The 23,242-nt window shown below is 49.2% G+C and overlaps 1 protein-coding gene across 3 annotated transcripts in view; it reads left to right on the top strand.

The window, feature by feature from the left end:
- Window positions 1-23,242, top strand: part of UBR2 (ubiquitin protein ligase E3 component n-recognin 2) — a 1,393,714-nt gene that overhangs the window by 1,077,885 nt on the left and 292,587 nt on the right. For all 3 annotated transcript variants that reach the window (XM_085612829.1, XM_085612828.1, XM_085612830.1), the window contains one exon: window positions 19,685-19,820. In XM_085612829.1, coding sequence (XP_085468955.1) covers window positions 19,685-19,820 — 136 coding nt within the window. The remainder of the gene's footprint in view (window positions 1-19,684; window positions 19,821-23,242) is intronic.

Below are 23,242 nucleotides of genomic sequence, written 5' to 3'. Positions count from 1 at the left end.
CAAGCACTTTCAGTTTACTGTGCTCCCCTTTGGCCTTACCAGCGCCCCTCGGGTGTTCATGAAAGTGATGGCCATGGTCGCAGCTCATCTGCGCAGATCAGGGGTGTCAGTCTTCCCCTATCTCGACGACTGGCTGCTGAAGGCAGGTTTGCCCCTGGCAGCCGTTTCCCACCTCCAGACTACAGCTGACCTCCTGCATTTGCTGGGGTTCTCCATCAATGTGCCGAAGTCCCACCTGATTCCCTCTCAGAGGCTCCTCTTCGTCGGAGCGGTTCTGGACACGGCGCAGTTTCGAGTTTATCCTCCCGAACAGCGAGTCCGGGACATTCGGGCTATGATTACGATCTTTCAGCCCTTGTCCCGGGTTTCGGTCAGAATGACCCTGTGGCTGCTGGGCCTCATGGCCTCCTGTATCATGCTGACCAATCATGCCAGGTGGCATATGCGGGCTTTACAGTGGGATCTGCAGTTCCAATGGGCGCAGCATCGGGGGAATCTGTCCGACTATGTTCAGATCTCGGAGGGCACTGCTCAACAACTGCAGTGGTGGCTCACAAACCAGGATTGGGTCAGTGGCAGATCCCTCTCCCTTCCTCAACCCGACCACACTGTGATGACAGATGCCTCCCTTCTGGAATGGTGCGGCCACATGGGAGAGGCGGAGATCATAGGCCTCTCGTCTCTGGTGGAGTCCGGGCTTTATATCAACCTCCTGGAGCTCCGGGCGATTCATCTTGCACTGAAGGCCTTCCTTCCCTCTGTCTGGGGAAGAGTAGTGCAGGTGTTCATGGACAACACCACCGCCATATGGTATTGCAACAAACAGGGCGGGGTGGGGTCGTGGACCCTATGTCAGGAGATCCTTAGTCTCTGGACATGGCTGGAACATCAAGGCATTTCCTTGGTGGTTCAACACCTGGCAGGTTCTCTGAACGCCAGAGCGGACAAACTCAGCCGCAGGTGCATGATGGATCATGAATGGCGTCTTCACTCGGAGGTGGTGCAAGGTCTCTTTCGACAGTGGGGAGAGCCTTGGTTAGATCTATTTGCCACCGAAGAGAACGCGCAATGTCAGCAATTCTGCGCGTTGGAATTTCCAAGGTGGCACTCGCTCAGTGATGCTTTTTGTCGTAAGTGGAGATGCGGTCTGTTGTACGCCTTTCCGCCCATACCACTTCTGCCCAGAGTGCAGAAGAAGATCAGGTCCAAGTCGGGCCCAAGTCATTCTCGTGGCTCCGGATTGGGCATGAAGAGTCTGGTATCCGGAGCTGCTCAACATGTCGAACGATCCTCTTATTAGACTGCCTCTTCGGGAGGATCTTCTGTCGCAGCAGCAGGGGACGGTCCTCCACCCGAACCTGTCCAGTCTCCACCTCCCTGCGTGGAGATTGAGTGGCGGCAGTTGACATCTTTCGACCTGCCTCCTGAAGTTTGTGATGTAATCTTGGCAGCCAGGCGTCCCTCCACAAAGAAGGTATACACCTGCCGGTGGAACAAATTTGTGGCATGGTGCACAGCAAAGGCTGTGGATCCCCTTTCTGCCCCTCTCTCTGAAGTACTCTTGTTCCTTCTCTTTCTAACCGGGCTCTGTTCTGGGCACTATCAAGGGCTACCTTTCTGCCATCTCTGCATTCCTTCGACTGCCAGATCAGCCTTCTCTTTTCAAGTCCCCGGTAGTTAACCGCTTCTTGAAAGGCTTAACGCATCTTTTCCCTCCAATTCCATTCATTATGCCTCAGTGGGACTTGAATCTTATTCTGACTTATTTAATATGTGCTCCCTTCGAGCCGCTTCATAACTGTCCTTTACGCCTTTTAAGTCTAAAAATTGCTTTCCTGGTTGCCACCACTTCTGCTAGGTGAGTGATTAAGCTGCATGTTCTTTCTTCCAAACCTCCTGTCTTGTCTGTTCATCTGGATAAGGTGGTTCTCATGACCCGTCCATCCTTTCTTCCTAAGGTGGTCACTGCCTTTCACATCGGGCTGACCATTACTTTGCCCACCTTCTTTCCGCCTCTGCATTCTTCGAAGGAAGAGGAGAGGCCCCACCGTCTGGACCCAAAGCGTACTCTCTCCTTCTATATGGATCGCACAAAACAGTTCCGGATGGATGATAAACTTTTTGTTGGCTACATGGGTGCAAAGAAGGGCCGGGCCATACACACCATTTTTCGATGGGTCATGCTGTGTATCAAGGCTTGTTACTCTCTGGCTAAAAAGGAGCCTCCAGTCTGGTTACGCGCTCACTCCACCAGGGCGACGGCAGCCACTACTGCCTTGGGAAGAGGAGTGCTTCTAAATGACATCTGTCAGGCAGCTACGTGGGCATCACTGCACGCGTTTACCAAACACTACTGTCTGGACAGCAAAGTCTGGAGAGATGGATTCTTTGGCCGTTCTGTTCTCCAGGACTTTCTGGTGTGATCTTGGTTCGCAGACTCATCACCGGGGTTGGTATTGCTGGTGTATCTATTCTAAGGTAAGGAATCTATAACTAACATGTTTCTTTCAGATGCATGAGTTACTTACCTTCGGTAACGATATTTCTGTAAGAAACATTAGTTAGTTATAGATTCCTTACCGCCCCACCCAACCTCCCCGTTCTGCAAACTGATTTCTAGGGTTAAGGATATCCTTTCAGGGCCCTAGTTTTGTGCACCAATGGTCAGTGTCTTGCATGGCTCTGCGTTCCTGGCACGGAAAGTTGTGTACAGAACTGACGTCAGTGCACGAGGGCTGCGTGTAAGTAGCTGCCGCCACGTCATCCCGGCGACCACGACGCCGACGGCGAACGTGTAGCCGATCGCCACGCAGAGGTACTGCTGACGAATAAGGTTTCCGGATCCAGTCTGATGCCTGGGGGTAATTCTAAAGTAAGGAATCTATAAGTAACTAATGTTTCTTACAGATATATCGTTACCGAAGGTAAGTAACTTGTGCACCAGTTCCACCAAAAGCACACCCCACTTGAAAAATTGAAGCTTCCATGGCTTTTTTAGGAATCATTCCTATTGCTGATACTTGCGAAGCAGCAACATGGTCTACTCCACACACCTTCACAAATCATTATTGTGTGGATGTATTTGCTCGCCAACAAGCCTGTGTTGGTCAGACTGTACTTAAGACTCCTTTTTCAGACAACTGTAACCCCCACAAGTTAACTACTACCTAGGGGAGGGACTGCTTTACAGTCTATGCAAAGTATGTGTATCTACAGCACACATGCCTCGAATGGATTATGTTACTTTCCCTGTTAGCGTCTGTTCTTGGCATGTAGTGCTGTAGACTCATATGCGCCATCCCTCCTCCCTAAATTCCTAAGTAGGTTGCAGTTCATATATTTTGTTTAATACCTACGCATGGCCATCTCAATGCTTGCATAAACAGTAGTCTTACAGTCTCACCTACCCACTGCAAAACAATCTGAAGATGGCGTTGATGGCCATGGGCATAATTCCCAAGAGGAGAAGTCACACAGCCTTGTGACTCAAAGAAAATTTCTTGGAGCAAAAACAACTTGTAATCATCCAAGCCCAACACTAGATGGGGGACTTTAACAAAGCATGTGAATCTACAGCACTACATGCCAAGAACAGATGCTTACAGGGTAAGTAACATAATCCTTCTCCCTCTTTCCTTTGGAAACAAATTCCACAAGTACATTCTCACACGTGCAATGTGCTCTACTTTTACACTTTACTGTGTTAGTCCCTTGCTCCTGTAATCCCACCAGAGGCAATCCTGCATTTGTTGGTATAAGGGTATCCCCCATTGACTCTTGAAAATGCACCATCTGATAGAGCCATCTAGCCGCAGACTTCCAGGCGTCAGGCTGGATCCGGAAGATTTTTGATAGCAGTACCCCTGCGCACCGGTAGGTGGCGTCGGTCGACTCTGCGTGGCGACATAGGCGTTGTGTTCGTTGTGACACCCGCCTCGTCAATATAACCACCTAATGTCAGTTCTTATCTTTCCACGCCAGCCAGCGCAGATCTGTTGAAGAGAAGTACCTTCTGTCACTTTTTGACAGAGTATGTTTTTACCTTTTGTCGACTCCTTTTGGTGTGTTAGGATGTCCAGTAGGAAGACTTTAGTGTTTAAGACGAGCGGTGCCTGTCACCTCGTGTGTCTCTGGTGTCTGGAGCGTAACCACAACATGAAGTCATGCTCCGATTGCTGGGCCATGGCGCCGAAGGAGCAGTACGTGAGGCTGCTCGAGGACTAGCACGCACCACAGAGGTCACATCGTCAATCCCGGTCGAGAGGAAAGTCCATGCATAGCTCCAGGGGCTCGAAGTCCTCTTCGTCTAAGTTGTCAGGTAAGAGGCACCACAAGAAGCACAAGAAGTTGAAGCATGTTTGCCACCCAGCGAGACTGAGGAGCCTCGGCGTTATAGGCCCCGTTCCACAGAACGGGCACCCGGGTCGACTCCGCGTCTCTCTCCCTTTCCGGGGACAGGAGTGACCCCCGCCCAGCTCAAGGAATTTTACGTCACCATGTGCTCTGTTTTTGGGCGGCCTGACCCTGCTGGCGTGTCTTTAGGGCCTCACAGGCCCAGGTGAAGGAGATCCTGTGGGTCCCGCGCCTTGAGCTCCTGACCCGGCGCCACGGCCTCCTGTTGGACCTTTTCCCTGGTCCGAACCGGCGCATGGTCACACCTCCACAGAAACCTTCCCTGGTGACGCGTCTGACGATGCCCGATGGTAGCGCCTACCTCATCCCATCCTCATTCCAGACGATACGGAGCCGGTCTGGCATCTACTGAGGCCAGCGCCGACGGAGCTGTACGGCTTCATACCGTGTAACCAACCCCTTTCTGAAGGTTTAGGCTTGGATGAAGATGATTGGGGGGTTGGGTTGGGGGGGGGGGGGGGAAGCAGGATCCCTTAGATATTTTGCAGCCCCAGGACAGGGACTGGTATGAGGAACTGGGTGATGCCAGTGGCCTGGAAATCTCCCCAGCTTCTGGCATGCTCTCTTCCCCTAACCTGGCTACGGAGGAGGGGGCGGAGTTTGCAATGGTGGTGCGTAGGGCTGCGGAGTTCTTGGACCTGCAGCTTCCTACAGTGGCGATCAAGAGGAATGTCGGGACGGAGGTCCTGCAGCCTGGTGTCTACTCATCGAAACCCTTGCTGCCTTTTAACGAGGCCTTAACGGACGTTCTTCTGGGCAACTGGTCCAAACCCAGCACAGGGACTCCTCTGAATAGAACGATTTCCTGCCGCCTTCGCCCTGCACCAGGTGACCCAGTTTTCCTCACTGCTCATCCCACCCCCCCAAAGCTTGGTGGTCGAGGCTTCCACTTAGCGTGGTGCATTCCCTTCCGGACAGGGAATCCAAATGGCTGGAGACCTTTGGGACGAAAATGTTCTCTTCCGCCAGCCTCGCATTGTGGTCGGTGAACGCGGCATGCCTTTTGGTCTGTTACTTTTATTTTATATGGGATACGGTTGCGCAGGTGCTGCCTTGAGTCTCAGAGGCGGACCAGATCCTGCTGTCCCAAGCAATATCAGACAGGAGAGATGCAGCGAAGTTCGCCATCCGCTATGGCTTGGACACGACGGACTCGCTGTGCAGAGCGATTTCTTTGATGGTGGCCATCAGGCCTGGCTGAGGACGTATGACTTTTTGGGGAATGTCCGGGCAAACCTCATGGACTTCTCTTCGGAGATAATGCTGGAGCAGCGCTTGAGCGCTTCTTGGATTCTGGGACTACAGTTAAATTCTTGGGCCTCAGAACTACACCCCGGCCTGCGTCTGCTTTTCGCTCCTTTTGAGACTACGGAAGGGGCTTCTAATCGCGCCAACCCTATTCTAGCCAATTTGGGAAAAAGGGGGTGGTGATGGACAGAGTTTCTGAATGATGCAGAATACTCTTACCAAGTCAAGAGATCATGGTTTTAATCCATCACCGTTTTTTAGCTCACTGCACCATCCCAGCTCAGAACCTGGCTACATGCAAATTAGTCTGTACCTGTCCCAGTGCATGATGGGAACAGGGCAAACCAAACTACCAAGGCAATTCTTATACTGGGAAGGAAACAAGCTTCCGGGGACCGGTTTCTGGCATCACAGCCTTCGTCGGCCCGGCTTGCCTGAATCCTGATGGTGCAATGAGCAAGGGACTCACGTCTGAGCATACCCTCCCACACTGAGTGTGGTTAAAAACGATTTGGGAAAAAGGGGGTGGTGATGGACAGAGTTTCTGAATGATGCAGAATACTCTTACCAAGTCAAGAGATCATGGTTTTAATCCATCACCGTTTTTTAGCTCACTGCACCATCCCAGCTCAGAACCTGGCTACATGCAAATTAGTCTGTACCTGTCCCAGTGCATGATGGGAACAGGGCAAACCAAACTACCAAGGCAATTCTTATACTGGGAAGGAAACAAGCTTCCGGGGACCGGTTTCTGGCATCACAGCCTTCGTCGGCCCGGCTTGCCTGAATCCTGATGGGCTTGGTAAGAGTATTCTGCATCATTCAGAAACTCTGTCCATCACCACCCCCTTTTTCCCAAATCGATTTTATCCACACTTTGTGTGGGAGGGTATGCTCAGACGTGAGTCCCTTGCTCATTGCACCATCAGGATTCAGGCAAGCCGGGCCGACGAAGGCTGTGATGCCAGAAACCGGTCCCCGGAAGCTTGTTTCCTTCCCAGTATAAGAATTGGCTTAGTAGTTTGGTTTGCCCTGTTCCCATCATGCACTGGGACAGGTACAGACTAATTTGCATGTAGCCAGGTTCTGAGCTGGGATGGTGCAGTGAGCTAAAAAACGGTGATGGATTAAAACCATGATCTCTTGACTTGGTAAGAGTATTCTGCATCATTCAGAAACTCTGTCCATCACCACCCCCTTTTTCCCAAATCAACCCTATTCTAGCCAGCGGCTTCTGCAAGTTCAGCAACCTCTGCTGGGCCGTGGCCGTGGTTCATCCCGCCCTCGAGGGGCTACAAGTTGAGCCAAGCCACCATCTCCTCCTCCGCCACAAAACATTCCAAGTCCGGTCCTTTGCGGTCACGAGCGTCCAGTGCGTGGCAGGATACGCCATCACCTCCACCAATAGCGCAACATCACCTCCGACAGGTGGGTGTTGCAGATAGTCCAAAGGGGATACTCCCTCCCCTTTGAGACTACCCCTCTCTCTATGCTTCCAACTCACAATCAGCTGACGGAGGATCATCTTGCACTACTCCGCGAGGAAGTCAAGACTCTTTCTGCCAAGGGAGCTGTAGATTGGGTATCCAGGGCAGAAATAGGTTGTGATTGCTATTCCCGCTATTTCCTGGTTCCAAAGAAGGGTGGAGGCCTCAGTCTTATCCTCGACCTCAGAGCCCTAAACTACATCCTCAAGAAGGAGAAATTCAAGATGCTCACTCTGACTGAGGTGCTGTCTGCCCTAGACCCTATTTCCACATTCCAGTCTTTCCAACCCATTGTTGCTACCTGCGGTTTACAAGGGGCCAGGAGCACTTTCAGTTTGCTGTGCTCCCCTTTGGCCTCACCAGTGCCCTGTGGGTGTTCGCCAAGGTGATGGTGGTGCTCGCAACTCCTCTGCGGAGATCAGGAGTTCAAATCTTCCCCTTTCTCGATGATTGGTTCTTGAAGGCGGGCTTATCCCAAGCAGTTGTCTCCCATCTCCATTCTATGGCAAACCTCTTGCATTCACTGGGGTTCACTATCAACGTGCCAAAGTCACACCTTACTCCCTCTTAGACGCTCCCCTTCTTCGGAGGAGTTCTGGACACTGTGCACTTTTGTGCTTATCCTCCTGAGCTGTGAGTCCAGGATATTCGAGCTATGATACCAATATTTCAGCCTCTATCCTGGAATTCGGTGAGAATGACTCCGAGGCTGTTGGGCCTCATGGTCTCTTCCATCCTCCTTGTGGACCATGCCAAATGGCAGATGCGGTCTCTGCAATGGGACTTGAAGTTCCAATAAGTGCAGCATCGTGGAAATCTCACCGACCTTGTCCAGGTCTCGAAGGGCACTGAGAAAGACCTGCAGTGGTGTCTATCAAACTGCGATTGGGTCAGAGGCAGACTCCTCCCTCTTCCCCATCCAGACCTCACCGTAGTGACGGATGTGCCCTTTCTGGGATGACGCAGCCATCTGGGAGAGGTGGAGATCAGAGGACTCTGGTCTCTGGTGGAGGCCGGCTCCATTTAAACCTGTTGGAGCTTCGGGCTATCCGGCTTGCTCTAAAAGCTTTCTTGCCATCCATCAAGGGGAGGCTAGTTCAGGTGTTAATGGACAACACGACTGCCATGTGGTACTGCGACTAGCAAAGCAGGTTGAGGTCATGGACCCTCTGTCAAGAGGCTTTGTGTCTCAGGACTTGGCTGGAACAGCAGGGCATTACCCTGGTGGTTCAGCATCTGGCCGGTTCTCTGAACATCAGAGCGGACAAACTCAGCCGAAGTTGCCTAATGGATCACGAGTGGCGTCTCCAACCAGAGGTGGCGCAAGGACTATTTTAGCGGTGGGAGAGCTTTGGCTAGATCTGTTCGCCTCAGTAGAGAACGCACAAAGTAAGCAGTTTTGCGTGCTGGAGTTTCCAAGGCGGCTCTCACTCAGCGATGCTTTTCATCACGAGTGGAGCTCCTGCCTGCCTATACCACTCCAACCCAGAGTGCTCTAGAAGATCAGGAGTGACTGAGCACAAGTCATTCGTGTGGCTCCATACTGGGCATGGAGAGTCTGGTATTCCCAGCTTCTGGCAATGAGCAACGATCCTTCGGATCTCATGCAAGACAGCCTTCTTAGTGGCAATAACCTCTGCCATGAGGGTGAGCAAACTGCTGGCACTGTCATCACAGCCTCCTTACCTGACGGTCCTTCTGGATTAAGTGGTGCTCCGCACAAGCGCATCTTTTCTATCTAAGGTGGTAACACCCTTTCATATGGGGCAGTCGGTTACTCTACCCACTTTCTATGCACCGCCGCACCCTTCCAAAGAAGAGGAGCGTGCCCATCATCTGAACCCAAAAAGAGCATTATTGTTCTACCTCGATCGAACCAAAGAGTTCCGGGTGGATGACCAACTCTTCATAGGGTACGTGGGTGCAAAGAAAGGGCTTGCTGTCCAAAAGAGGACTATATCCCGCTGGGTTATCCTCTGTATCAAAATCTGTTACACCTTAGCAAAGAAGGATCCTCCTTGAAGGACTTAGAGCCCATTACACCAGGGCAAAAGCGGCCACCATGGCTCTTCAGCATGCTGTTCCATTTCAGATATCTCCCAAGCGACCACGCGGGCATCGCTGCACACGTTTGCCAGACACTGCTGCCTGGATTCCCAGGTTTGCAGAGAAGGCCTGTTTGGTCTGTCTGTCTTGCATGAGTTCCTGGTCTAAACCTTTCCGCAGTCCCCCTTCCAGGGATGGCAATGCTTGGGTATCTGTTCAAAGATAAGAAATCTGCAGCTAAATGTCTCTATTAGATGGACAAGTTACTTATTTTCAGTAACACCTTATCTGGTAGAGACATGATCTAGCCACAGATTCCTTACCAACCCACCCATCCTCCCCGCACTGCCGATTGGTTCTAGTGTCGAGGGCTATTTCCTTTCAGGGCCCTAGTTGCCTTTTTTAACACACCTCTGTGAATCACCTCATGGCTCCGTGCTTCTGGTGTGGAAAGTCATGAAATGTACTGACGTCAGTGCGTGGAGTGGCGGTTATATTGACGCAGGGACGTCATAACGACGAACACAACGCCTACGATGTCACGCGGAATTGACCGACGCCACCTACTGGCACACAGGGGTACTGCTATCAAAAATCTTCTGGATCCAGCCTGACACCTGGAAGTTCAAAGGTAAGGAATCTGCGGATAGATCATATCTTTACCAGATAAGGCGTTACCGATGGTAAGTAACTTGTCCTTCACAAGATTAAAATCTCCTCATGTCCAAGAAATCTATCGAAATTCATATCCTCACACAACAGCTCCTGGACTCCTCTGTACCTCTGCTGTCTTTGCTGTTGTGTCATGACATCATTCTTACCCCTTCAGCTGTTATATGGCTAGCCTCTGGCCTATATGACACCATGTGCAGTTATGATGCCACTTTGATTATTGTGCATGCCATTGTACTTTTGCCGTTGCAGTATCCCAATTTTTACCCATTTTTAGGTCGAGCCTAAGCAGCGCGCATGGGCTGTCTTCAAGACATGCTGTATTCATTCTTTGGGCTTTGGCCACGCCCTCGCTGCCAATTGGTTAAAGTGTCTATCGTTCTGAAAAGCTTTCTTCTGTATGGTTTCTTGTGGTTTTATGTCCCACCCTCTCATTTGTTGCTCATCCCCTGGAGTATTGGCCTGTTACATGTCTCCCTACTCTTTAGTTTATTTTTAGTTTGTTGATGCACTCTTTTTTTCTTTGTTGAGCTGATCCTGTATGTTGTCATGAAGGGCTTGGCTGCTTCCATTTTCCCATGGGACTCTACTGCTGTAGTTAGAGCTGCACGGTGATGAGCGCAGCACATTCTGTCAGAGCGGCAAAGGAAGCCGCAGCCTAATGGTTCTTGTAGGAGGCATGCTTAGTATATGGTGCTCACTTATGTAAGTATAGCACCCTGCACTAATCCAGACAACCCTTATGGTGATTTTAGTGGTCTTAGACAACCTTAGAAAGCCCAATAAGTGGTATCTGTGGAGAGCAGCCTTCAGGCCTAGTCCAGAAGGAGTGTAAAGCAGCTGGTTTTAGCAGATCATATTGGTAGAGGTTAAGTGAAAAAGAACCACAGAGTGTATTTATAAAAATAGGTATTTATTATAAGACACTCACTAACACACAATGAGATAACCCGGAGATATAACACAATGCACATAATACTTTGCAATAAAAACAGGTAAGTAGCACGAATGCACAGTGGTCACACGGGGGAGACCAAACCATATACTAAAATAGAGGGATGCGAATCGTGACTAGAGTCAAGACTGCCTTCAGAAGACTTATAAGTGTTGGGGACCCAAGTAACCACTGGGATAAGTACCCAGGAACCACACGGATGCAGTGTGGGAGCACAACCGTGTACTCTATTCAAGTCAATTGGTAAGCCGCGGTTGCAATTTTAAAGAAAGACCCTTCCCAGTGGACCCTGAAGAAACCCAATGGAAGACAGAAGGTTGGAGAGCCACCCCACCCGTGGGTACCTTAGGAATCAGGATACCTACACCAGGGAAGCCGGGTGTATATGTGCGAAGTGGCGTCGGAAACCGCTGTCAAATTCAATGGAGGACTTCAGAAATATGCCACTGTTGAAGAAAGTGAAAGTGTCCGGTGGAACCCAAAGGTGGATTCAAGTTGAGATGTACCTGCAAGCAGAGGGGACAGAGTCTATGACACTCAGGAGTAACTAGGAGGCACGGGAGATCAATGCCCACCGATGTCGGGTGATGCAGGAGAGTTGTTGATCTTGGAGCTGCAGCTGTGTGGACCAGACGATGCTGTGGAAAACCAGGAGCCGTTCAGGAGCTGTCCCATGCTGGATGACAAGAGCTGAAGGGTCGGAGTCCGTCCTGAGCACTAACAAGCCTTTGCAAATGCAAACAGCAAATGCAAACAGCTTGGCAAGCGCAAAAGATGCAGAGTTAGGACCAGCAAGGTCCAAGTGACTCACCACAAGCAGGGAAGTCTGAGTAGGCCCCGGGCAATCGGGGAGCCCACTGGAGTCAAAGAAGACCCTTGAGAGGACCCAGAGGCCGGAGGTACAGGAGTCGCAAGAGGACCTCAAGTAGCTCACCAAGATTGCAGACCACAGTGCACGAGATGCAGTGAGGGCGAAGATCTTGGTCGTAGAAGATGCTTGAGGCTGGGGCTTCTTGGAGCCTGAAGATCTCTGGTGAAGAGTGCAATGTAGCTTGGCAAAGGCAAGTCACTGCGGTGCACAGGGATTTGGTTCCTGCCGTTCCAATGAGGGATACTGGCCTCAAATTGCTGAGAAGACAGTGCAGGCCGCGAGGGAGTAGTAGAACCACCACCTGTGTTGCTGAGACTTTCGGAGTTCGTGGGAGCCCAGGAGCAGCAGACCGGTCAGCTTGGTTGCGATGCCTGCAGATGCAGGAAAGTGACTTCTTCACTTCAAGGGAGATTCCTTCAGGGGTCTTGGATGTCCACAGGCCTTGGAAGGATCCTGTACGGACCTCAGGCACGGACGTTGCAGCAGACAAGCAGGACGACGAGAGCAGGAGCACCAAGAGTCTTCCCAGTTGCAGTCTCGGTGCCCAGAGCAAAGTCCAGCGAAGTCCAGTCCAGAGTGCCCGGATGGTCGAAAATGAAGTGGTGTGTTGATCTGAATCTTGTCCTACGACAAATCTAGGAACCCACCCACAGGTAAGCCCTTAAGTACCCTAGGAAAAGGGTTGGGACGAGTCAGAGGAGGGGCCGGACAGTGGGGAGGATACTCCCATGTCCTTTGTCTAGTTTCGCGCCAGAGCCGGAGCCAACGTCTTCCTGAACTGGTTTGAACTGGAGTATGCAAGGAGGGCACCAAATGTGCCCTTCAGGCAGTCTCAGTGGCGTTTGGGGCACCCCACCATGCCCCAAAACACTAAACCCTGTCTGGGAGGTGGTCACACCTTCTTGTGACAGGGTATCTATTGATCTGAAAGAGACACGTTAGTGATAGATTCCTTACCTTAGAATATCCCCAGGCATCAGACTAGATCTGGAAGGTTTTCGTCAGCAGTACCCCTGCGCGTCGGTAGGCCTGGTCGTGCGGCTCCGTGTACGTCGGTGGCGTTGTAGCCGCAGAGATGACGTAGTCGGAGCTACTTAGACGCGCCCACACGCGCTTACGTCAGTTCTTTCTTTTTCCGCGCCAGCCGAGAGAGAGCGGTACCCCTAGTTAATGTTTTAACTTGGTTTCATAGAACTTGTTTCTCTTGTTTTGTGGAGTACTCGACTCCTGGTGCAGTAGGGATGCTCAGGTTTACGTCTTGTAGGGCCTGCTGTCGAAACATGTCGGTGGCGGACCCGCACGACGTGTGTCTGTTCTGCTTGCGGCACGCCCATGACCCCGAGGCGTGCCCTGATTGTCGGGCCATGGCGCCGAAAACTTTGCGGGATCGTTCCCGAACGTTATTGGAGGTCCGGCAATCGGTTCCGCGCCGATCGAGGTCCCGCTTCCTTGGGAGGTCGAGGGCCCAGTCGCGGAGCCGTCACCATCGCTCGTCGGACTCGGGGACAGGTAAGTCACAGCGCCATAAAAAGACGAAGAAGTGGTGTCGCTCTTCGTTTACCCCCTCACTGGTCGCGGGACGCGGTGGAGGGGGCAGGCGGTCACTCCCCTGCGACTTCGATGGAGCCTCTGTTGTTGCCTGCGGCCTACCCGCCCTTTCCGGGCCCCCACGCGACTCCGGACGAAATAAAGGCTTTCCTGTCAGCCATGAGCCGTTTGTTTGGCCCTTCGGGTCCCTCCGGAGCGCCTTCAGGCCCCGTGGACCCGTTGGGTGGTTCTGCCCCTGTGCCTTTGGGCCCTGCTACGCCGGCATGATACCCTATGGCACCGCCAGCTTCGGCCTCGGCTCTGGCCCCGGTGCCGCCTCTGGCTCCGGCCTCGGCGCTGCCGGGGGGGCGTGGCTGGATGCGGTGCCGGACGGCGCCAAACCGGGATTGGTCTATTACCCCCTAGTTCCGTTTCTGGGTGGAGAGTTTATCCCATTCCCCCGGGCACCTCGTCCTTACCGGCCTCTTCAACAACCGGTGGACGAAGGGGAGTACTGAAGACCCTCTTGCAGCTCAATGTGAGGATGAGCCAGAATGGAAAGGTGATATGGAATATGGTGATATGGAAGGTCCAGTGGATCTGAATTTCTCTCCACATCCTGGTAACCTGTCCCCCTCTCCCGTGGCTAAGGAGGAGGTTGGGACTTTTTCTGTGGTGTTGCGTAGGGCGGCTGAGGCTCTTAACCTCGAGCTCCCTTATGTACCTGTCAAGACCAATCTCCTGAGTTAGGTACTGCAGCCAGCGTCGTCCTCTGCGGAGCCACTGCTGCCCTTCAACGACGCACTTACTGATGTCCTGTTGAGCACCTGGATCAAACCCAACACAGGGGCTCCTGTGGATAAGGGTGTAGCGCGCTGCCATCGCCCCCAACTTTCTTACACAACACCCAACGCCTCAGAGTCTGGTTGTCCAGTCCTCTGCCTCGCTGAGCGCATTCCCTTCTGCCCATCTGGACAAAGAATCTAAGAAACTGGAGCAGTTTGGGAAAAAGATTTTCACTTCTGCTAGTTCCAGGTTGCGGGAGGTGAATACTGCGTGCCTGTTGGGCCGCTATTCACATTCTGTGTGGGACACGGTGGCACAGGTGTTAGCTCAGTGCCCTGTGGAAGCTCGGGTGGTGCTCTCCCAGGCCATTACCGAGGGGAGAGATGCTGCTAAATTCACTATCCGTTGTGGAATTGACACGGCCGATTCACTCGGCAGGGAACTTTCCTCAATGGTGGCGCTCCGCCGTTACGCTTGGCGCAGAACAACTGGCTTCTCCGGGGTGTTCAGAACACTTTGTTGGACATGCCCTTTGATGGCACACACCTCTTTGGTGACCAGGCGGATAGCACCCTGGAACGCTTTAAGGACTCTCAGGCTACTGCTCTGTCCTTGGGTCTCGCCACCACGCGCTCTCCCTTGGGGTCTGCTTTTCGCTCCTTTCGAGATCAGGGTCGAGGCGCCCAATAGCGTTCCTTTCAGACCCGTAGGCCTGCGCAGCCGCAGTCTCAGTGCAGCCGAGGGCGTGGGACCCGACGTGGTGGGTCCCGAGGACAGCGGGCAGGTCAATCCACCACCGCTCCTGCCACCGCCGCCTCAAAACCTTCCTAGTCCAGTGTTTCAGGCCCACCAGATGCCAGTGGGCGGCAGGGTTCGCCATCACCTCCCCCACTGGCACACCATCACTTCGGACAGGTGGGTTCTGCAGATAGTCTGAAGGGGCTGCTCCCTCCCCTATGAGACTACCCCTCCAGCCATGCCACCTCAGTACCACCGCATGTCAGGGGATCACTTGGCACTTCTCCAGCAGGAAGTTGCGGCCTTCTTGGCCAAGGGGGCCATCGAGCGTGTTCCGACGCCAGAAGTAGGATGTGGTTGTTATTCCCACTACTTCTTGGTTCCAAAGGAAGGACAAAGGTCTGCACCCTATCTTAGACCTCCGGAACGTCAATCGCTTCCTCCGGCCTTGTCTGCCCTAGACCCGCAAGACTGACTGGTAGCGTTGGACTTGCAGGATGCTTATTTTCATATCCCCATCCTGCCAGCCCACCGGCGTTACCTACGGTTCACGGTGGGTCACGAGCACTTTCAATTCACAGTGCTCCCTTTCGACCTTACCAGTGCCCCTCGGGTGTACACGAAAGTGATGGCGGTGGTCGCAGCTCATCTGCGCAGATCATGGGTCAGTCTTCCTCTATCTCGACGACTGGCTGTTGAAGGCGGGCTCACCCCAGGCAGTCGTCTCCCACCTCCAGACTACGGCCGACCTCCTGCATTTGCTGGGGTTTTCCATCAACATGCCAAAGACGCACCTGATTCCCTCTCAGAAGCTCCTCTTCATCGGAGCAGTTCTGTATACGGCCCAGTTTTGGGTTTATCCTCCCGAACAGCGAGTCTGGGACATTCGGGCTATGATTCCAATTTTTCTGCCCTGGTCCTGCGTTTCGGTCAGGAAGACACTGAGGCTGCTGGGCCTCCTGCATCCTGCTGAACGATCATGCCAGATGGCATATGCGGCTCTGCAATGGGACCTGAAGTTCCAGTGGATGCAGCATCGGGGGAACCTGTCCGACTAAGTCCAGATCTCGGAGGGCACTGCACAGGACTTGCAGTGGTGGCTCACGAACCAGCGTTGGGTCAGCGGCATATCCCTCTCCCTTCCCCAACCAGAGCACACAGTAGTGACGGACGCGTCCCTCCTGGGATGGGGCGGCCACATGGAAGAGGCGGAGATCAGAGGCCTCTGGTCTCTGGCAGAGTCCAAGTTCCATATCAATCTTTTGGAGCTCAGGGTGATCCTACTTGCACTCAGAGCGATCCTACTTGCAAGGGGAGAGTAGTGCAGGTGTTCACATACAACACCACCGCCATGTGGTACTGCAAAAAATAAGGCGGGGTGGGGTCGTGGACCCTATGTCAAGAGACTATACGTCTCTGAACGTGGCTTGAACGTCAAGGCATTTCCTTGGTGGTTCAACACCTGGTAGGTACCCTGAACGCCAGGGCGGACGAACTCCGCTGCAGGTGCGTGTTGGATCACGAATGGCGTCTTCACTAGGCGGTGGGGCAAGGTATCTTTCAGCAGTGGGGAGAACCTTGGTTAGATCTATTCGCCACCGAAGAGAATGCGCAATTTTAGCAGTTCTACACGTTGGAGTTTCCAAGGCGGCACTCGCTAGGCGACGCTTTTCGTCGCGAGTGGAGTTGCGGTCTATTGTACGCCTTTCCGCCTATACCACTTCTGCCCAAAGTGCTGAAGAAGATCAGGCATGACCGGGCCCAAGTCATTCTTGTGGCACCGGACTGGGCTCGAAGAGTTTGGTATCCCAAGCTACTTAGTATGAGCGTGGATCCCCCGATCCGTCTGCCTCTTCGGGAGGATCTCCTGTCGCAGCAACAGGGGACGGTCCTACACCCGAACCTGTCCAGCCTCCACCTCCTTGCGTGGAGATTGAGCGACGACAGCTGATTCCATTTGACTTGCCTCCCGAAGTCTGTAATGTTATTCTGGCAGCCATGCGTCTTTCCACTAAAACGGTATACGCCTGTGGGTGGAAAAAATGTGTGGCATCTGTTGATCCTCTTGCTGCCCCTCTTCCTGAGGTCCTATTGTTCCTTCTTTCTTTGGCCCAGCAGGGTTCTGCTCTGGGCACTATCAAGGGCTACCTTTCTGCTCTTTTGGCCTTTCTTAGGCTGCCTGATCAGCCCTCTCTTTTCAAGTCCCCAGTTGTCAATAGATTTCTCAAAGGCATTACTCACCTTTTCCCTCCTATTCCTTTTGTGATGCCTCAATGGGATTTGAACCTAGTTCTCACATACTTGATGTGCGCTTCCTTTGAGCCTCTTCATAACAGTCCTTTGCGGTTATTAACTTTGAAAACTGTCTTACTGGTGGCAGTCACCTCCGCTCTGCAGGTGAGTGAGCTCCAGGCCCTTTCCTGGCGATTCATCCAGATAAGGTTGTGCTTCGACCACGTCCCTCCTTTCTACCAAAAGTAGTCTCTGCCTTTCATCTCGGGCAAACTGTCACTCTGCCCACTTTCTTTCCGCCTCCGCACCCTTCAAGAGAAGAGGAGAGGCTCCACCGTCTGGGCCCAAAATGTACGCTTTTGTTCTATCTCAGCCGCACACAACAGTTTCGGGTGGATGACCAGCTCTTTGTTGGCTTTGTGGGCGCCAAGAAAGGCCGGGCTTTGCACAAGCGCACTATCTCCCGATGGGTTGTCTAGTGCATTAAAGCCTGTTAGTCTCTGGCTAAAAAGGAACCTCCGATTGGGCTGTGCGCCCATTCTACCAGGGCCACAGCAGCTACTACAGGATTGGGACACGGTGTCCCCCTGCAAGACATCTGTCAGGCGGCCACTTGGGCCTCGTTGCATACTTTCACTAAGCACTATTGCCTTGACTGTCAGGTCCGGAGAGACTGCTTCTTTGGCCGTTCAGTTCTCCGTGACTTTCTGGTGTAATCTCACTTCGCAGACCCACCACCAAGGTTGGTATTGCTTCGGTATGTATTCTAAGGTAAGTAATCTATCACTAACGTGTCTCTTTCAGATGCAAAATTTACTTACTTGTAACGATATATCTGTAAGAGACATTAGTTAGTGATAGATTCCTTATCGCCCGCCCATCCTCCCCGTTCTGCGAACTGTTCTCTAGGGTTTAGGTCATCCCCTTTAGGGCCCTAGTTCTATTGCACCAGTAGTCGACCTCGGGCATGGCTCTGTGCTCCTGGCGCGGAAAAGTTGTGTACAGAACTGACGTCCGAACTGGGCGCGTCTAAGTAGCTCCGATGATGTCATCTCGGCAGGTACGACGCCAGCGACGTACGCGGAGCCATACGGCGACGCCTGCCGATGCACAGTTGTACTGCTGACGAAAACTTTCCGGATCCAGCCTGACGCCGGGGGATATTCTAAGGTAAGGAATCTATCACTAACTAATGTCTCTTACAGATATATCGTTGCACAAGTAAGTAACTTGTGCTTTCGACTCCAGACCCAGTCTTGACACAGCAGATGTAATGGCATTAAACGCCTTTTAAGAGGGTGGAAACATCAACAATTGTTGATGGCTTCATTGTAATTTCTCATTGCCGGGTATCAACGGACATATGATTTTTAGCCCACTGGAGCGAGAATACGAATTGTGATACAACGGGCAGGATTACTAAAGGTTTTGCATTTTTTTGATTTTATGTATATGTTTAGTCCCTTTTAGATGCACTGCACTAGCACTTAGCACTTATGGAGCACCTTATATTTACATTGAATGATTCATTGGCATTCAATTATTATAAAAAATATAGCATTGATTTAATAATTGCCGTGTTCAGGCTTGCATGTTTTTTGGATTAATTTTCATTTTATGTTTATTTTTGTGAGCATTTGTGCAATTGCAAGAATAGTTCTTTTGATTTGACATCAATCTTAATCCAACAGAACCATTTTATTTTTTATTTTTCATACATTACTAAGTTTCTGAGGAATTCAGGGTTACCCCATTGTCAGTTATTGTTTTACATGTCCGGCAGGATTTTGAAAATAATGCTTCAGGTGCCATGTGCACACCCCTTTTGCTGAGACAGCTTCCCATTAGTGCATCATTATGACTAATTATAGAAGTTTACTGCAGACTTCCTGATTAAATGTTAGCACATCTATATTTTATCAACCCCCTGACCCCTGCTATTGAACTGGGTCACTGCTGCCAAAAGCAGTGGCTTGTTACATGCTTCTTTAGTGCAATGTCACAAATGAATTTGTTTATATGTCAATGGAAAAAATGCACATGTTCGTGAATTGCAGTATCTGCTATAAAATGTAAAGGACACTCCACACAATCAATAGCTGATGGGGGGCTAACCCAGAGCCTTCTCTTATTGTTGTGTTGGCATGACCCTTGACAGATAACTACAGCTGTCTTGCGTCAAACTAAAAAGTCAAACATTTTCCACCAGTAAAATGTCGCAACACCGAATACAAATGTTTTTTTTCATGGTTCTTCAAAAGGCACAAAATGTTGCCAGAATTTGGCCTTTTCAAACAAAATCTAACGCTTTTACGTGAATCTTTGCAAACAATGTTTTATGAGGAAAAATGGGGAAAATTAGTCTGGGTGTCTCATTTAAAAAAATAAAAAATAAATTAAACGATTTGACTGAAATGATGCTGAAAATAAAATAGAAAAAAATTAGCCCTGAATTGTGAAACTTCTTTTAAGGGGTACCTTTGTAATGCAACTTTATTTCATTTATGTATTGAAGTAACCTTGTGTCACTGTAGTCTGCAACCCTGTTGGCACTATCTATATGTTGCAGCACATAACGGAGTTTAAGGAGTTTTTTCTGACGGTGGAGATATCGCGATTCGGTCTCAGTCAATATTTAATAGTCTTGGTGCACCATCTGCGTTATAATATAAATGAAAATATTCATACAGCTTTTCTATTTTCTTCCAGGTAAGCGTGGTGCTTTCTTTCCCAGCTGTTCAGTGCCAAGACTTTTCAGGAGCCAGTCTTGGCACAGGGGATCTTCATCTCTTTCGGATTGTTACCATGGCACATATTGTGCAGATTCTGCTGACCTCATCAACAGGTGAGATTACTTGCTGTATTTACTTAATATTGTCGTGGTACCCATATGAGTTTGTTTTCAGCATGAAATGTAGTTGAGTTTCTATTTTTTAAATCGGCCATTTTATAGAACGTAAATGCCACCTTGATGCACACACGTTGATGTGATGAAATGGATTTATAGAGATTTCACAGAAATGGCTGCTTCTCCACTATCACCCAGTAAGTATTCATGTTGTAATCCTTAAAGGAAGGCAAATTAGGGGGTCATTAAAACTACAGTATCCTCATAGATAGTCTTTCAATAGTATTTTTAGTGTGTGTATTCCAAGAAGTGCTGATTTCATAACCTTGCTGGATTTTCCGCAGGTCCTCTATGTGTATTTATTTGTAGATTTAGAAGACTTCTAAAGGGAGCTTTGGCATCATGGGGCTTCCAGGCACTGCAAAGTTAGGATGTAGAGGAAACTGCAGAAAGTAACTAAAACCCCCCAAAAAATGATTTATGGATCCCAGCCTATTGTATAAAAAGCAGCGTGTTTAATATGTCCTCATTTAATATGATTGGGTTCTGTTTAGATGAACAGCAGACGTTGGAGCCGTGCCCCGGCTGCAGAGAAGAGATTACGTGCCCACCGGCTCTTGCTCTCGCGGTTGTGGGTACTTGAAATGGGCATCTGCGGAGCAAAATCAGTATTTCGAAACATATCCGTGACACGTTATTTGAAGGAAGTCTTTTACACTGAACCGAACTGCGGCAAATGCATAAGCAGTTAAATCGAATCCGTTTCTAAATGGGCAAGCAGTGCCGTTTGGAAAGGCAATATGATACACGATCATGTCTACCAAGGTTTAAGAGCGATCCGCTACTCATATCGCAATGTGTCTGCAATTCTCTAATGGATGAATGAGTTCTTTGTTGCTTGATTAACAAAAATCATTGCAATTAAAATATCCTAGTAATAGGACAGTATAAAAAAAAAACATTATCACATTCCTGTAGTTAATAAATACCGGTTTAAAAGTATAAATATGTTTATTACAGGCCATAGCTATAAAACCATTTGTAAACATGTATTTAGGACAGTTACACTCCTATCCATAACAATTTATAGTTACATTCACATTTGTACATTAAAATATAATTAACTTTATAAATTATTGTACAATTAACTATAAAATCCATTAAAACATATACTGGATCATTGCGTGTTAAAGTGCAAACGTACGGTAAACAATAGTTCCATTGTGTGACCAAAAAATGCCTCAATATCTTCAATTGTGTAAAGAAAATATCTTCTAATGTGCAAACAAAGAATCTTCGTTATTTAAATTTCTAGCAATTTACCATAGCAGCATAGACGTCCGATCTTTTAAAAGGCAATAATGTGCAACTAAGAAAAAAAGACTACATGCTTCCATGCATTTAACATTTCTTTTGGTACCAGTTAATTTGATTATGATGTATTTTCGGCAGGCAATACCAAACATTTTTTGACAACAGCTAACAACTTCATCAGTTGACATAGCAGCGGAATCGACTTGCCGGATAGACAGAGAATCAGAGCCTGAAGTGCCGATCTTAATCCATACCTCAGAAATAAGGGTTTAAAAAATATGTGATGTATTTCAATCAATTTGGGACACACACATACTATATGCAATAAAACTTCACGTAGCCACCCACAAAATCTACATTTGGTACTAGTCCACTGCTGAATCCAGGTCGCAGTGCCCTCCTTAGTTAGGTTGAATCCCAATCTAATTTTTAAGATTTTTTATTTATTTATTATTGCCGAAAATTGGGCATTAAGGTATGGCTGGATACACAAAGACTGGTTGAATTAATCGTAGATTATGCATGATTTTTTGCCGCTAATGCAGTTTTATCCACAATGAAAGATTTACCTTTGATTTGTTTCTTTAGAATCATTTAAAAGTTGGGCATTTTCAGATCATTGAGCCCAATCTGCAGACCGATTTCATTTAAACAGTTTAAGATATGAGATCTCCAGGTAGCAGCATAGGCAGATTTTGTTATTTCAAGCAAGCAGTTGTTCGGTAGGAAAACAGGGTCAGAGGAAAAAATTGAAAACCTGCATTTCAAAAATGCCCCTTTCGACACCAAACAGTGTCTTTGGATACCAAACTCCAATCTTATTTCAGCTTAACCCACTGACCTGGGGATCCCAAAAGTCACATTATTGGCCTTAATTACTAATAAATCCAATAGATTCGCATCTTTCCCCCTAGTGATGGGTGAGCCATATGAAATAGTCGGTTGCAACTTTGCTCTCATAACTTTGAGGAGATGATCATACGATTGGCAATTCAATGATTTGTGCAGACATTTGAAAGTATGAATTCAGGTTACAGTTTTTGCCCTCAAATCTTTAAAATGATTCTTAAATGAAACTCTATTATCAAATAAAATCCCTAGACATGTATAGGTCTTTACAACTTCAATTGGCCCACCTCTGGCACTCCCAAGTATTTGTCTTCAGTTGTGCTGGACCAAGTTTCATAATTTTTGTTTTTTTAACATTCAGTTCTAGGCCATTCATTAATATATATCATCATCAAAAGCTTTTATCAGTCTTTGTAGACCTATAGGGGCTTGACTCAACATAATAGTATCATCTGCATATTGAAGCTAGCTAGTTTGCACCTCACCTTTTCTAGGAGAATGGGCATTAACCGAGTCCAAATGCAGCTGGAGATCGGAGTTAAAAAGGCAAGGAGCGAGGACACAACCTTGCTTTAAGCCATTATAGGTTTTAATTTTTTGTGATAGAGTACCACCATCACCCAGCCTGACCTGGACCCAGGTGTGGGTATACAGAAGAATTATGGCCTCTATCAAGTTCTGTGGAATGTCCTAGCCAACCAGTTTTTTCCACAGTAAATTTTGTGGGATGAGTCAAACGCTGCCTTTAGATCTATAAAGGCAATATATAGATTTTTATTTTTTTTAATACAGCCCGTTTTGCTATTTGAAGAAGGGCCAACAGATTAGTAGTGGTCGATTGTCCCTTGTGAAAACCTGTAAAATGGGGGGAATTATACCTTGCTGTGTTGCCCATTTTTCCAGCTCTGTCAATAGATGTGAAGCACAAAGCTTAGCATCAACATCAGTTAAAGAAATTAATCGGTAATTAGCAGGGTTATCAACCGGGCCACTTTTATAAATAGGCTGCAGAATACTACCTTGCCATGATACAGGCACAGTTTCCAATGCCAATACCTCATTAAACAATGGAGTTAGTATTTCACAATCTCAATATTGGCACGGAACAAAGCATTAGGCAGCCCATTAGGGCTAGGAGCACCATTTGAACGAAGGCAACGTAAAAGAATAGCTATTTCATTACAATATATGCAATCCAGGACCTACCTCAAATCAGGACAACTGTCACTAAATTTCACAATGTTGTTTGTACCCAG

The sequence above is a fragment of the Triturus cristatus genome, chromosome 6 (assembly GCF_964204655.1).
Source record: "Triturus cristatus chromosome 6, aTriCri1.1, whole genome shotgun sequence".
Classification (NCBI taxonomy): Eukaryota; Metazoa; Chordata; class Amphibia; order Caudata; family Salamandridae; genus Triturus; species Triturus cristatus.
The sequence above is the reverse complement of the archived record's forward strand: the minus strand, read 5'-3'. Positions and strand labels throughout refer to the sequence as shown.